The sequence below is a fragment of the Copadichromis virginalis genome, linkage group LG2 (genome assembly GCF_057382275.1).
Source record: "Copadichromis virginalis isolate Kocher_CV1m ecotype Utaka linkage group LG2, C_Virginalis_male_GT1.1, whole genome shotgun sequence".
Lineage (NCBI taxonomy): Eukaryota > Metazoa > Chordata > Actinopteri > Cichliformes > Cichlidae > Copadichromis > Copadichromis virginalis.
Genome location: NC_140619.1, coordinates 35,599,668 through 35,613,034, shown reverse-complemented (window position 1 = coordinate 35,613,034; position 13,367 = coordinate 35,599,668). Strand labels below are relative to the sequence as shown.

The window sequence follows — 13,367 nt, the reverse complement described above, 5'->3', positions numbered from 1 at the left end:
TCAGTTGTTAAGTTAGACAATGGCAGCATCGGAGTCATCAGCGACTGACAGCTCACCTGGCAGGGCTTCTATGGGTTGACTGGAGGAATGCAGCGTGCTGATGGGGGTTTCATTGTCTTCAAAGGCTACTCTGGTTCCATCTGAGCTCCCGTCACAATTGATCAAGACATTGTTACAGTCCCCCGCCTCAAGGAGGGGTCGAGACTTGGAGTGGCCGTTAAGATCAATGAGCTCCTCAAAGCTCCATTGGTTGGATTTTCCATTGACTGTGGAGACCAACTTGGTAGAGTCTTGCTCATTCGTGAACTCAGAACCCTCGACAAGGCGACCCTCAGGTACTGGACTGAAGAAGGGGAACCAAGGGAGAGTAAGAGATTATTATAGGTGTTTGTATTTTAATAGAAATACATCTGAACTAAAATCTGATTCTTAAGAGAGAAAAAAAGATCTGAAATGTAATGTATTTTATGTATTTCTCTGTAAAATGTTAGAAGCCAAACTGTAAAATATGAGATGGGAGTCTTTGGCTTCACTAACATACCAAAACAGTTTAATAATGTGAGAAAATCTTGTCCCACCTCTGACATGTTAGCTAACTTGTAATACCGAGGTATTTTGTGAGGAAGAAAAGTGCCAACTATTTGAGGCAGTTTTAGATGACTAAACGTAACTCAGTTTGTGGGTTTTGTTGGTTTCTCTACAGTTGTACCTTTCTGCCTGAGTCTCATCTGTGCTTGTGCCATTGTTATTCTCCTTGTCTGTCTCTGATGTCTCGTCCGTGTGGCCCAGAGGCTCTTCTCGCTCTGTTGCAGGCTCACCGGAGGACAGACAGCTCTCATCTTTGTCAATCTCTGTTACTGTATTAGGGCGACAATGAAAACACAGATTAGATATGTCACAAGTCGCATAGAAATATATGTAATTTTACTCAAGCAATATGTAAGTACATTGAAAGTAAGAAGATACATTCGCAGTTACAGACAAATAATGAAAGTCGCTCAGCATATTTAGATTCTTAGCTGAAAAAGACTGGAGAACTCTTACTTTTAGTTTCATAGTTTATCTGGTCCATTTCCTCATCTTCATTCTCCTGTGTGCATTTATCATCATCTCTCTACACAGGAGACAAATGTTAACCGACCTTGATTGTGAAGGAATTTTCCAAAAATCACAAATACGACCAAATGGGTTGACTGAATGTGAGCTCACCTTTAAATCATTTTGGTCCCCTTTTCTAGTTCTCTTCATTATTTCTTCAATTCTCTGTAACAGAAAGAAGTTAGGTTAGAAATTAATTTCTAGTAATTACTTTGCCAATGTGATCTGGACTCTTGGGTAAAGGAGAGACTGATGGTTAAAAAACTGTAACTTCTTGTCAAAACAAAATTATTTAATGACACGTCGATGAATCAAGGCCCAAAACAAAAATTTAAAAAGTTGATGCACCCATCATACCTTCTTCCTCTCCATACGCTCCTGTTGGTTCTGCTGCATAATGCGGTCTCTCTCCTGACGAACTCTTTCTGCCTCCTCCTGGGCTTTGGCCTCGGCCTCCTCGCGTTCCCTTTGGAGCTCAGCCTGCCTTTGTGCTTCCTCCTCTGCCAGCCTAATCCGTTCCTCCTCTGCTAGGCGAGCCTCTTCCTCTTCCCTAAGTTTTCTCTCCTCTGCAAGCTGCTTTTCCTCCTCCAGACGTTTCAATCGAGCCTCTTCTGCTAATCGTGCCTCTTCTTCTTTTCTCAACCTAAGATAGTCAAAAATGGCACCTCTTAATTTAACGTATCCTGACAAATGAAAATTATTCGTATTCATTACCAGTATGCCTCAGCCTGTTTCATTAGCTAAAACAATGCAAATCGCACATGTGGCTATAAAATACAAGCAGCTCCAAACTACTGTTGTTATTAAACAACTTTGTTGTCAATGGTATTACGCTGTGGTCATAAATGAGGTTACTCTGTCATATATAGACAAACAACACACAATAAAAACAATAATTTATGATGATAACTTGTGGAACAAACAAGAACACAGTTCCAGCAGCTCAAATAACCTTACCTCTCCTCTTCCTCCTTCTGTAGCCTAAGCTTCTCCTCTCTCTCTTTCTGCTCTCGCATCAGTCTACGGTTTTCTGCCAGGATCTTGGCAGCCTCAGCAGCCGAGTTGGTGCCTGACGTAGCCTTTGAGTCTGACAGGTGGAAAAGACAAATGCGGAGGTTGAGGACTTTCTGTCAGCTACTTTGTCAATGCTGTACGGGCCTGATTTACCTCAACTTTAACCTTTCTTCTCAAATCAAGCTCTGGCAGCACATCATCCCTACCATCACCGACCTTCATCAGCACATGGTAAAGTCCCATCCCCTCATCAGGTATACCTTTGCCCTCAAGTATCAGACCATGTCCATTATCATACCCCTGATTCATACTGGATGCCTTTTGAGGCCTGGACTACACTCTTGAATACTCTCTCAGCGAGGATTCGCACTGCTACTTCTATTGTGACTTCCAGACAGTCCTGAAAACCAGCAGCTCACAAAGCTCACAAAGAATTTGTCATCACAGAAAAGACAGAAGCAGAACAGTGAAGAAAGTGTCTTGATAAAGTTCAACTTGAATCCCAGAGTATCCCTTTGCTTTGAGTGAAGTACTCTCCTCAGGAATTCATACATGAGGTTAGACAACAAAGGTTAACACATCAAGCCATTTATCCATTTATGTTTTGGGTGTATTGGGTGTGTTAAGCCATAGTAAGCAATGTGACAAATCTATCAGCTGGACTGTTGAATAAACCCATCCTTCCATTTTCTTAACTGCTCATAAAACAGCCATTGGGGAGCCTATCTCAGCAGACACAGGGTAAACGCCGTTCATACACTCCTAAAAATAAATGTGCAACCTAAACTGGACCATGCTTTTAGAGCTTTTAACACACAGTGGATATCTGGTTGCATGTAAATCCATATGAAAACGATTTTCCCTGCCAGGAGGTGGCAGAAGAAACAGCAAATCCAAATGTCTAAAGCATGCGACTCCAGGTGATAAACGCTACCTTTTCTGCTTCACCGAGATTTATTGCAATATGTAAACACAATCCCAATAATGGTGTGTCTACTAAAATAAAATGACATGTTATAAAACCATGTTCAGTGATTGTGATTCCCTTGTGCTTAAAGCACAAATTCTGTTTGCAGTTTCCTCTGAATGCAGTCAATGAAGCATGTGCCAATAACTACGTGCAGGACAAACAGTCTTTTTGCAGAAGCAACATTTTTGAAAAAAAGGGATATGTCATTATGACCTGGAGGTAATCACCTGGAACTAGACGTGCTGCAGTACATTAGCCGAAAACACTTTAACTTAGTGACTTAAGACTTAGCTTGGTTTACAAAGATATCATCTTGTCCTGCTTTACTGGCTGAAATGAAATGTATGTCTGAATACAGTGAACAAACATCCTGGTTTGCAGGATAATGAACAGTCTTGGCAAATACTGCTACCGACTGCCAGGTGACAATAGCTGTTAAGTCACAGTACATAAAGCAATCTTTCTCTGTTAACTGCTCACCATCTTTGTCTTTGGTCTTGCTGGAATCAGAGGACTGTTGAGCCACAGCTTGAACAGGACATAGATCTTTGGACTTGGAGTTCCTCTTTCGTAAGGTTGGTGGTCCTGCTGGAGCGAGAGGCTTCTGGATGGGTGGGGGTTTGGTTGATGCAGGCTGAGGAGACGGTGGGCGTTGTTTCATTGCGCCTGGAGAGGCTGGGCGCATCTTAGGGCTTTGCCTGCAGAAGAAATTGTGTGTGCCATCTTATTTTCTGACTTAAAACCAAATGAAAATGCATGTGTTTCATAACAAATCCTGTGCAGGAGTCTTACTTGGGTGCTGAAGGCGAAGGAGTCCTCTTCGGACCTGGACTGGGGGCAGGCGATGGCGAACGGTGCCGACCTGGAGTGGATGGGGAGGCAGGACGTTGCCCCACAGGTGATGTTAACTTCTTATCTTTCTGTAATTTCACAAAAAAAAAAGGACACAAGTGGAGACAGTATTAATGAAACCACTCTCAAATAGGGTTATTCCAAGAACGTAAAACCAATTCCCACAAAATCCTTTGTGTATTATGAAATATTTATAGAACATATTGAAAAACAAAGCACTTTAGTGATGAATTTAACTGATTCCCCCCCAAAAAAGCTTTTACTTTGTAACAAACTCCTCACCGTATTCTTTCACTACAAATCTTTGTAGATTACTTTTGCTGCAGGTCTTGAAAATTAACTTTAAAACAATTACTGGTTTGTATTGAGATGTAATACAAATAGAAGTCTTTGAATTCCAATTATCCACATTATCCATTCAGTACATCTTAAGGAGAGATGATAACATGATGGTGAGAAAAGTCAGAGGCTTCTGACATTGGGTCCCACGGTCTGGGTGGGGTCTGCTTTGCATGGCCTGATTTGTCCATAATCGGGCCACTGTGAATCCCTTTGTTTCATACTATGACAATGAAGCCCTTCACAACCACAGCGAAGGCGGAAGAAAGCCAGGTTGAGAAAGAACCAGGCACGGCAGACCAACAAGTGAGACCATACAGATAAGACCCTCAAGCATCAGCAGTATGAAATTTTGCCCATGTTTAAATGAGTGACCAGCAAAGTCCAAAGAGCAGCTGCATGAGTAACATTTCCCTATGGTTAGCATCCTGCAGAAGTACTTTGACAGGCAAATGTAGCAGGATATATGCATATACAGTGACATGAAAAAGCATTTTTTGCATATTTGTCTTACTTAAATGTAGAGCTGGGCGATAGAACGATAACGATATGTATCGCGATATAACTTTTTCTCGATAGAAAAATTAACCTATCGCGATAGACCTCGCCGCTCTTGTCCTCTTAAAAAAACAAAACAAAAACAAAAAAACAGCCAATCCAAATTAAGTAGCGCAGAGCCGAACCAATCACAGCCGCAGCGTCACGTCACGTGACTTGTTACGTACAGCACAAGTGCCAAGCCGCACATGTGTATTTGTTTGGGAAGCAGCCAGCCACCGTACCGCCCGGGTAATGGAGGAAATGAGTGTGCCGACTAGAAAAATCAACCGAGCGTGACCGAAGAGAAAACAGATGATGGTTCCAATGCCGGAGAGATTGTCAAACGGAAGAGCCATAGAAGTTCCGTAGTGTGAAGGTATTTCGGCTATTTCAAGTCTGACAAAAAACAGAGTGGTAGTAGTAAATTTTGTAGTAAATTGTGCCGAAAGCAAGTCTGGAAATACAATAAACTGGTGCGTGCGCTACGTCCACAGGTACCCGGGTATTTTTGAAAATGCAGATTTTTCTATGCGTTTGCACCTTTCGTCCACACGTAAACGGCGTTTTTGGTCACTGAAAACGAAGATTTTTAAAAACTCCGGCCAGGGTGGATATTTTTGAAAACTCCGTTTTTGCATTTACATGTGGACTAGAAAAACTGAGAAAACGCAGTGTCAAAGGTGTGCGCATTTTTTGACGTCACACTGTGCGCCACGTTATTGTTTCGGTGAAATGGATTTCTACAATACTGTTACTGTTAATTCTACTCTCTGCAGTGTTTAAATGCTTACATATACACACAGTTACTGTCCCTCCACACACACGACTCTGTTCTGCTTCTATGCCCCAGCTTTGTTTACTTTTTCCCACCGAGGCTTCTAGACTTCTGATTGGCCAACATTTCGGCACGGTTAGGAATCTAGCGCCACCTGCTGCTTTGGCATGTTCATAGCAGCGTTTTCCTTCATTTCTGCCTTTATGTGTGGACGGGATTATTTTTTAAAACGAAAACGGAAAATCTCCGTTTTCAAAAATACCCGTGTACGTGTGGACGTAGCCTCAGTCTCTGACTGGAAGCGCTAATTCGTCATTCGGCTTTTGTCAGACTAAAGTAACTGTTAAAACTGTTTGAAAAGCTCAGCTATACAACAAGGAGAGATTGAGAATTTCCTTTTAGTTCTCAGTTTATTTGATATTGACAAAAGTTAGTCAGTTTTGTCTGTTCTTCTGTAAAACAAACTAAGATTTATTTTTAGAATTAATATTTTGTTTCTAAGTGGAATTGACAATTTAGTCGTCTGTTTCGTTTGTTCTATTTTGAAACTTAAACGCTTTAGCGGCTGCCTTTTGTGTAGTTTGCAATATTTGCCTTTATTTATCTGAAAAAGTCTCATGTTCCTTAAGTACATCTACCCTGTTGAACTTATTATGGGAAATAAATATTTAAATAAAAACAAGCTGCTGATTATTTCACATTTTACTTGTGAGCAACGGCACATTTAAATCTTACAAATATAGTTATTTGGCTTATATCGTGATAGATATCGTTATCGCCTGAAATGAAAAAAACATATCGTGATATGAAAAAATCTTATATCGCCCAGCTCTACTTAAATGTTTTAGATCAAACAAATTCTAATACTAGACAGAGATCACTGGTTAGTTATCCAAACCTAACTGGCTCTATGTGGAAAAAGTAACCCACCCTCCTTTAAATGATGAGATGACTGTAATTAATCACATTTATGGAAACCTGAGTTTATTTTCTCTAACTACACCCAGGCATGCTTAATGTCAGAGCTGCTGAACCAAGAAATCATTTAAATAGAAACTGTCTAACAAAATAAAGTGGGCTAATAAATTTCGAAAAGCAACACACAGTGCTGCGATCTAAAGAAACAGCCGAGAAAGAAAGTTATTGACAACTATCAGTCTGGAAAGGGTTGCAAAGTCATTTCTAAGGCTTTGGGACTCCGGTGAACCACAGCAAGAGCCATTATCCACAAATAAAGAAACCTCTACACCTTCCCAAGAGTGTGCGACCTATCACAAATACTCCAAATGTGCATTGACGACTCACTAATACATCAGGAAGGGGGCAATTTATTTCCCATGCCACTCTGTTTGTTGCACAAATTTTAATGTAGGAAAGTTTTCATTTTCTGTCAACTCCCTGCAGCTTCTGGATACAACATGAATAAATATGAACACCAAGCACAGCACAGACTACATAAAACCTACCACCACCACAGTAGAACAAACACTGACACTGCACACACAAATATCACACAGATTTATTAGTACACTAAACACACAGTCACTGTAGATAGCACTACTTGCTGTGCTCCCTCTTGCTACAATGCTACTAAAAAAAAGTAAGCTACTGAAACTTTTTCTGTCCATGATTTCCAAACAAAATTTAACAACTTTCCCACAGAAATAAAACCATAGCTTTGCTACACATGTTTTTTTTAATTATGTAATATAATCAAAACTCCATTAAATTATTTCAAGCACATCTTCTATGAGCAGAATAACATACTCTGTCGTTCTTATAGTCACAACCAAATGCGTAACCTAAATGTGTCTATGATCACTCGGAAATTTCGATATGGATTAGGAGATGCCAGCTAAAGCCCTACATCCAGGTTACTCCATCAGCAAATCCAAAGTGATACTAAACAAATCGAACATTATTTTTCAGTTTTCTGACATGAGAACATTTTTAAAATTGAGATCAACGATTAAAAGCTAAGTTCAGTTATTAAAACGAAGGTGTTCATACCATCGAAGGGTCCAGGGCTCCATCGGCTGACACAGATGTGGTCATGCTGCTCTTCTGTCGGTCGCTGCTGCGGCTGCGCACTGGACCACGGGGTGGGTGCAATGGGCTGGCAGAGGCTGAGCGAGGACACAGGTGACACTCTGGTAAAGGACACAGTCATCGCAGGACCATGGGAGCACAACCAATGGGAGGAGTGATAAGCGACCAAATTGGGCAGCAAAGCAGCAAAAAGCAAAAGGAGTGAATGATTAAGAAAAGAGGGGGAATACAGAGGTAAGGTTGGGGAAAGAAGGAATGAGGAAGGGAGAATGATGGATGGAAGAAATGAAAGGTTTTTGTAAGGAGAGAGAGCACAAAAAAAACAAAGCCACTTGTTAGATATAGCTCATTACGCAGGGAATAGCTTAATTTCTGAAACTCCGGACGGGCTGGAAATTACTGGAGACACATAACAAGCAGGGAGCAACAATGTGGCGAAAAACCCAAACACCCTGCAGCTTCTGGATACAACATGAACAAATCTAAACACCGGGCACCATAAGCACAGCACAACACACATTATGTAAAACCTACCACCACCAAAGTAGAACACACACTGACACTGCACACACACAAAAATCACACAGATTTATTAGTACGTTAAACACATAGTGAATGTAAATAGCACTGCTTGCTGTGTTCGAGTACAGTAACTAGAGTATGAGTAATGAGTAATATGTCTTTCTTTTGTCATGCTGTAACTGTTCCTAATCAGAGAGAGACCGACCTTTCAAGTTTCAGGACAGGACTGAGAAATAACTATAACACTGTAATGGCAAAGGCTCTAACACACTGTCTTTAGCAATTAGGTTTAGTCTAGCCTGCAGTTAGAAGAGGAAATGGTGCTGTGCACTAGCTTGCTGTGTCAGATTGAGGGATTAACCATCATAATCCCAAGACCCAAAGAACTCTCCCTGCCACAGCCTGTTCACTAAATTCATTCAGAGTTTATACTGCGCCGCAGCAATGACTATGAAACCTACCCTGTAATGAGCTGCTGCTAATGTGGATGAGTCATGCTTCTACTGGGGCTATACTTAGCAGAGGATCTATACCTTCTAACAGGTTTGTAATGGCCACTCAATACTCAATAAACGCCACAGCCTAAAACCAACACTAGAAATGCAGCTGCAGCTTTGAAGTGCTTTACAGTACACTCCCCTTCCTACCTATAAAAACACACAGTCAACCAGGGAAAAAGAGGTATTCATTACTGTGGTTGTATGTTAATCATTGCAGGCTGTCAACCACTATAGAGCAATTGATCATTACCACCACAGCAAAAAACTTATTCACATTAAGGCATGTCAGTCATCGAGGGCGACATAAAAACCCACACAGGATGCTTTAAAGCATCCACAATATCAACACATATTATGCCTCACTATGAGAACTCATGGAAAGGCACAACAGACCTACTTTGATGTAACAAGAACCAATAGGTAAGCAGCTTAGAGTAAATCTCCTAGTGTGGACCCTGAAGCTACTCTGAGGCAGAGAAATGCTCCTGACCAAGACTGCCCTGCACAGCCCAGCTCAGCACACAACAACTGATTGTATCAGATTTGGAAATGCATGTAAACTAAACGTGTGTGTGAGTATGTCAGTTTATTTGTTAGAATGTAAATACACTTTCTCATGCTATTTATTATAATTAATTACTGTGCACACGTTAACATTTGATCACTACAACTGCAGTCAAAACTCTGAAGCGACCAATCACTTTGAAAAGTCCAAAAGTGCATCTGGGCAGTGGAATGAAATTATCTAGTTAACTGATAATGGGAATACCTAGGTTGACTTTTTACTGATGAAACGAGAGGGTAACCAGGTCTGTCCCTGGCCAACTTTCCTCTCTTTCAGGGTCTCCTAAGCGGAGGTTACCTGGGGCATCTGTTCCTTCAGCGGACAGGGCGGCAGCGCTCTTGCTCCTAGCTAGTGAGGCCTGGGTGGGTGTGAGCAGGCGACTAAGGACCCCTCCATCCACAGTAGTGGCCAGTGGCCTGCGAGCTACACGTCCGAAAAAAACAGATCACCGGAAAAAAGCAAGAGAATGTAAAGGCCAAGATAGAAAGAGTGGATGAGAATGGGGAATAAAAGTAAAGAAACAAAGTTCACCATGTGATTTAACAAGAGAATCAACATACAGAACCAAAGGTAATGGCTCTCGTCTTAGATAGGTTCCTTATAAACTGTCTTTATACTTTCATAAATATAGAGTTAAAGAAGGATACTCAATAAAAGACAGTACATAAGGTGACCGTGGAAAAGTACTGAGACTGATAAAAGAGTTTGCCTGGTAGGTGATTAGTGAAAAGCTCATCAAAGTAATGGTTCCTTAGGATTTGCTGAAGGGAAAAACAAATTATGAAATGACTTTAAAGCAATCAGAAGAATAATACTGGGTAAGAAGAAGAGAAGAATAAACAAAAGAACAGTGACCATGTCTATTACAGTGCTACATCTAATGCTGTGCAATGTTCTCTATTGTGGAAAGAGAAAAAACGGTCCAAATTATTCCTGCAAAGAAAGAGGATGACTACAGCCCTTCTAAAAGCACACTAGCTAAGACACTAAGAAAATTCCCCATTAAGGCTGCTGCTGATACTTTAAAAAAAAAAAAAAAAAAATGCAACTGAGAAATATTTGGAGCTTATAATAGGTTGTTTCTGCTACATGTACCTAAATGTTAGCTCTTCAAAAGGAGATTCTAGATTCTCACTTCCTTTTATAGCCCCTTCCTGAGGAGACATGTGTTGTTGACAGACCTGATTTTTGTTAATCATTTAGTGGCTGCCCGTTGGGGCTGGCGACATGACTTCCTGCCGTTTCCTACTCTATATCCAGGTCATAATTTCTGTAGTTATTTTTGTAATAAGGGTAGAATTATGAAAAAAAAACCTATTTAAACTCAAAAATGCTGATTCAGTATGGAAGACAGCTTATGTGTTGTGCTACTGCTCAGATTAAACACACAGAACATACATGAATAGAGGACAAGAGCGTTTTTCTTTAGTTTCATACATACAAAGAGACTGGTTTGGCTACGGAACAAATAAAAGCACTGGTTGTTAATAGCAACACACAGAGTACAGTGATTTGCTTAGGTCATTTGTGTGCTCTGTGGCTGCTATGTTGGGATGGCACGGACACACACCGCAATGAAGCACGAGTGACTTAAATCCACCTATGACGTCATGTCGGAGGGAGAAAACAATCAACACTTTGTGACAACAAAACAATACACAGTGTTAGTCCAAGCAGAGCACACAACAGACACTTCCTTAGTGAACACTTGAAAAAATGAAAAGATAAAAAAATAAAATACAAAGGGGGTTAAAACAAGATTCACTTCCAGTGAGAAATGTGACGTAGAGCAGCATCAGCTAGGTCAAGACAGCAAAAAGGTTAAAGGACTGATGGAACAAGCATAACATTCCCAGAAAATCAAAGACAACTGGCAGTGTAGAGAAAACTGCATCTGACATGGGTGTAAATGAGCATTTAGGTAAATGAGAACATGAATGGAAAAAAAGGCCATATGCAGCAAGAAGATCCAGCATAAAAAAAAAACCTTGAACTTCATAAGTCTGAAAGGAGATAAATGAGATTTATTATCCCTAAAAGCTCTTAGCAGCAGTCAGCGTTGTTAAGGATTTAAAAATACAAGAGGATTCAGAATGATGAAGTAGCATCAGAGCCACATGCTTATTATTTAAAGAAAGATGCATGAGTGTTGCATGCTGATTGTTCATGCTAGCCACCTTGATCATCCGTTGTCCCCTTATCAGGCTTTGCAGGGGTCTGTGCTCTGCCCAGACTTACTCGCGTAAGGGAGGAACTTCTCTTCTTCACAGAACGGCCTGGGAACATGAGAGTGGAGTTATAGCCAAGCAGGCACTGGGGGAGTCAACAAGGAAACCCTTAAGAAAGTCTACAAGTCATGTGCACTTTGTTTTGCTTTATGTGAGTCACCGGGTTAAGGCTGACAGCAGCTGATGCCCCAGTTTAAGAGATGAAGCCTTGATACAAAGACGAGCTTCAACTTTTCCATCTGATCACACTAGCTCATTCTCCCTAAATCAGAGCTGACTATTGTAATACTACTTTTAGCCTCTTTAAGTGTTTCAACAAAATAACAAGCAATAAGCAAATCTTCAGTGTGCGTGTCATGCATAAGACACAGCTGAGTATTTAATAAATAATGCATTATTTCGACAAATTGTGTATTTAACACAATATTGGTTATTAAAGTATCATGCGAGATGAAGAGGGGATCTTTTGCACCTGTCTGTTCCACCTGAAGCTTTTTGTCGTCTTCCTTACTGGCCTGATCAGCATTGGCATTGCTAGGTAACCGGTTACAAGATGAACTCCTTGGCTTAACACCTGAGGGACAATGATGAAATAACCCAAAGGTGAAATAACGAGACTAGCTTGTAACTGGTACACAACATTTTGGAATTAATTCATATATTGTATTCAGAGTGGTGGCATAATTTATTATGAAACAAGCTGAGAAGTAAAGAGAAACCAGTTATGCTGAAAAGGAAAATAAAAATGACACTGTCAGCCTGAAGAGGCTGTGAAGAGATGTGATTCACCCATCTGCATTGATTGTTTCCTGTAGAAATCAAATACCCGTTTCATGATTTTTTTTTTTGTACACTTCTACTATATTCTATGTGAATCAAAACAGGATTGAGTATATTGTAACAGAAGAGTGACAGCTCTCTATAATACAAGAGAATATTCATGAACATCATCGTTTGGTGCTCAGCAGCCCTTAAAACTATTTACTGATTAATGAATCCGAAGAGATGCAGTGAATGTATGCAGAAGAACTGGGCAGTATCTGGAATCAGGAATGAGAAACAGATTAAAGCAGTTTTACCAATCCCTCTCTGCATCAGTGAGTCTGTTAAACCCTGGATATGAAAAAGGAGAGGGGTCAGAGTTCATTCAGTTTGTTCCATTTCAGAAATGGTACAATACCTGAAAAAGCTCATTCATAAATATTCTCACACACACACACACACAAAAACAAAACACTTTTGTTGGTTAAGTTGCAGCACTGGGTAGGATGGAAGCAGGGAGGAAGGAGGGGAGGGAGGGAGGCGAGGAGACTTACGTTTGTCAGGTGATTTGAGGAGGGTGGCAGATGAGGAGGATAGGCGTTTGCTCATGCCAGCCTCAGGCGGCTGTTTCAGGTTTGTGGTGGATGTGGAGCGCTTGTCCACTAAGAGGGAGGAGGAAAGACAGACAAGGGAGGCGGGATTTAAACCGGAGGCAAAAGGGAGGGAATTTAGGTTTACAAAAGGGAGTAAAATGATCTGCTGTATTTCAATACCTCCAACAGGCAAAGGGCTATAAGTTAATACACCTGAAATAAAAGGACACAAACTATATTTGTCTTTGGGGATGAATTTTCCTATTAACTTAATTGATCATGCTATCGTGCTACTAACAAAATGGGCATTCAGCAACACACCGAATCGACAACAGTACATGCCATAAGCATAAATATCAAAACACAGCCACTGTGATTTGAGAATCAGGCATTGCTGTTAGTAAACAAAAAATGTTTATGTTGAATCCCTCCAAGAGCAGAGCATAAACATATTGTCTGTGCCAGATACAATAGTGCTTTCTTGGAATACCATTCAAAGAGAAATTATTGCAAAGTCACCCATGTGATCTTGAAATGCACAACAATAGGAATGAGCAATT

General features: G+C 40.7%; 1 protein-coding gene across 9 annotated transcripts in view; it reads right to left on the bottom strand.

The window, feature by feature from the left end:
* map7d3 (MAP7 domain containing 3) overlaps window positions 1-13,367 on the bottom strand; it is a 32,094-nt gene that overhangs the window by 3,233 nt on the left and 15,494 nt on the right. For 2 of the 9 annotated variants that reach the window (XM_085432850.1, XM_085432867.1), the window contains 13 exons: window positions 12,769-12,876; window positions 11,925-12,026; window positions 11,402-11,500; window positions 9,522-9,647; window positions 7,599-7,738; window positions 3,875-4,002; window positions 3,563-3,780; window positions 2,056-2,185; window positions 1,456-1,741; window positions 1,210-1,263; window positions 1,045-1,114; window positions 710-857; window positions 57-343 (listed from right to left, as the gene is read on the bottom strand). In XM_085432850.1, the coding sequence (XP_085288976.1) occupies window positions 57-343; window positions 710-857; window positions 1,045-1,114; window positions 1,210-1,263; window positions 1,456-1,741; window positions 2,056-2,185; window positions 3,563-3,780; window positions 3,875-4,002; window positions 7,599-7,738; window positions 9,522-9,647; window positions 11,402-11,500; window positions 11,925-12,026; window positions 12,769-12,876 (1,896 nt within the window). The remainder of the gene's footprint in view (window positions 1-56; window positions 344-709; window positions 858-1,044; window positions 1,115-1,209; window positions 1,264-1,455; window positions 1,742-2,055; window positions 2,186-3,562; window positions 3,781-3,874; window positions 4,003-7,598; window positions 7,739-9,521; window positions 9,648-11,401; window positions 11,501-11,924; window positions 12,027-12,768; window positions 12,877-13,367) is intronic. The other 7 variants (XM_085432900.1, XM_085432908.1, XM_085432857.1 and 4 more) reach the window with 6 other exon arrangements.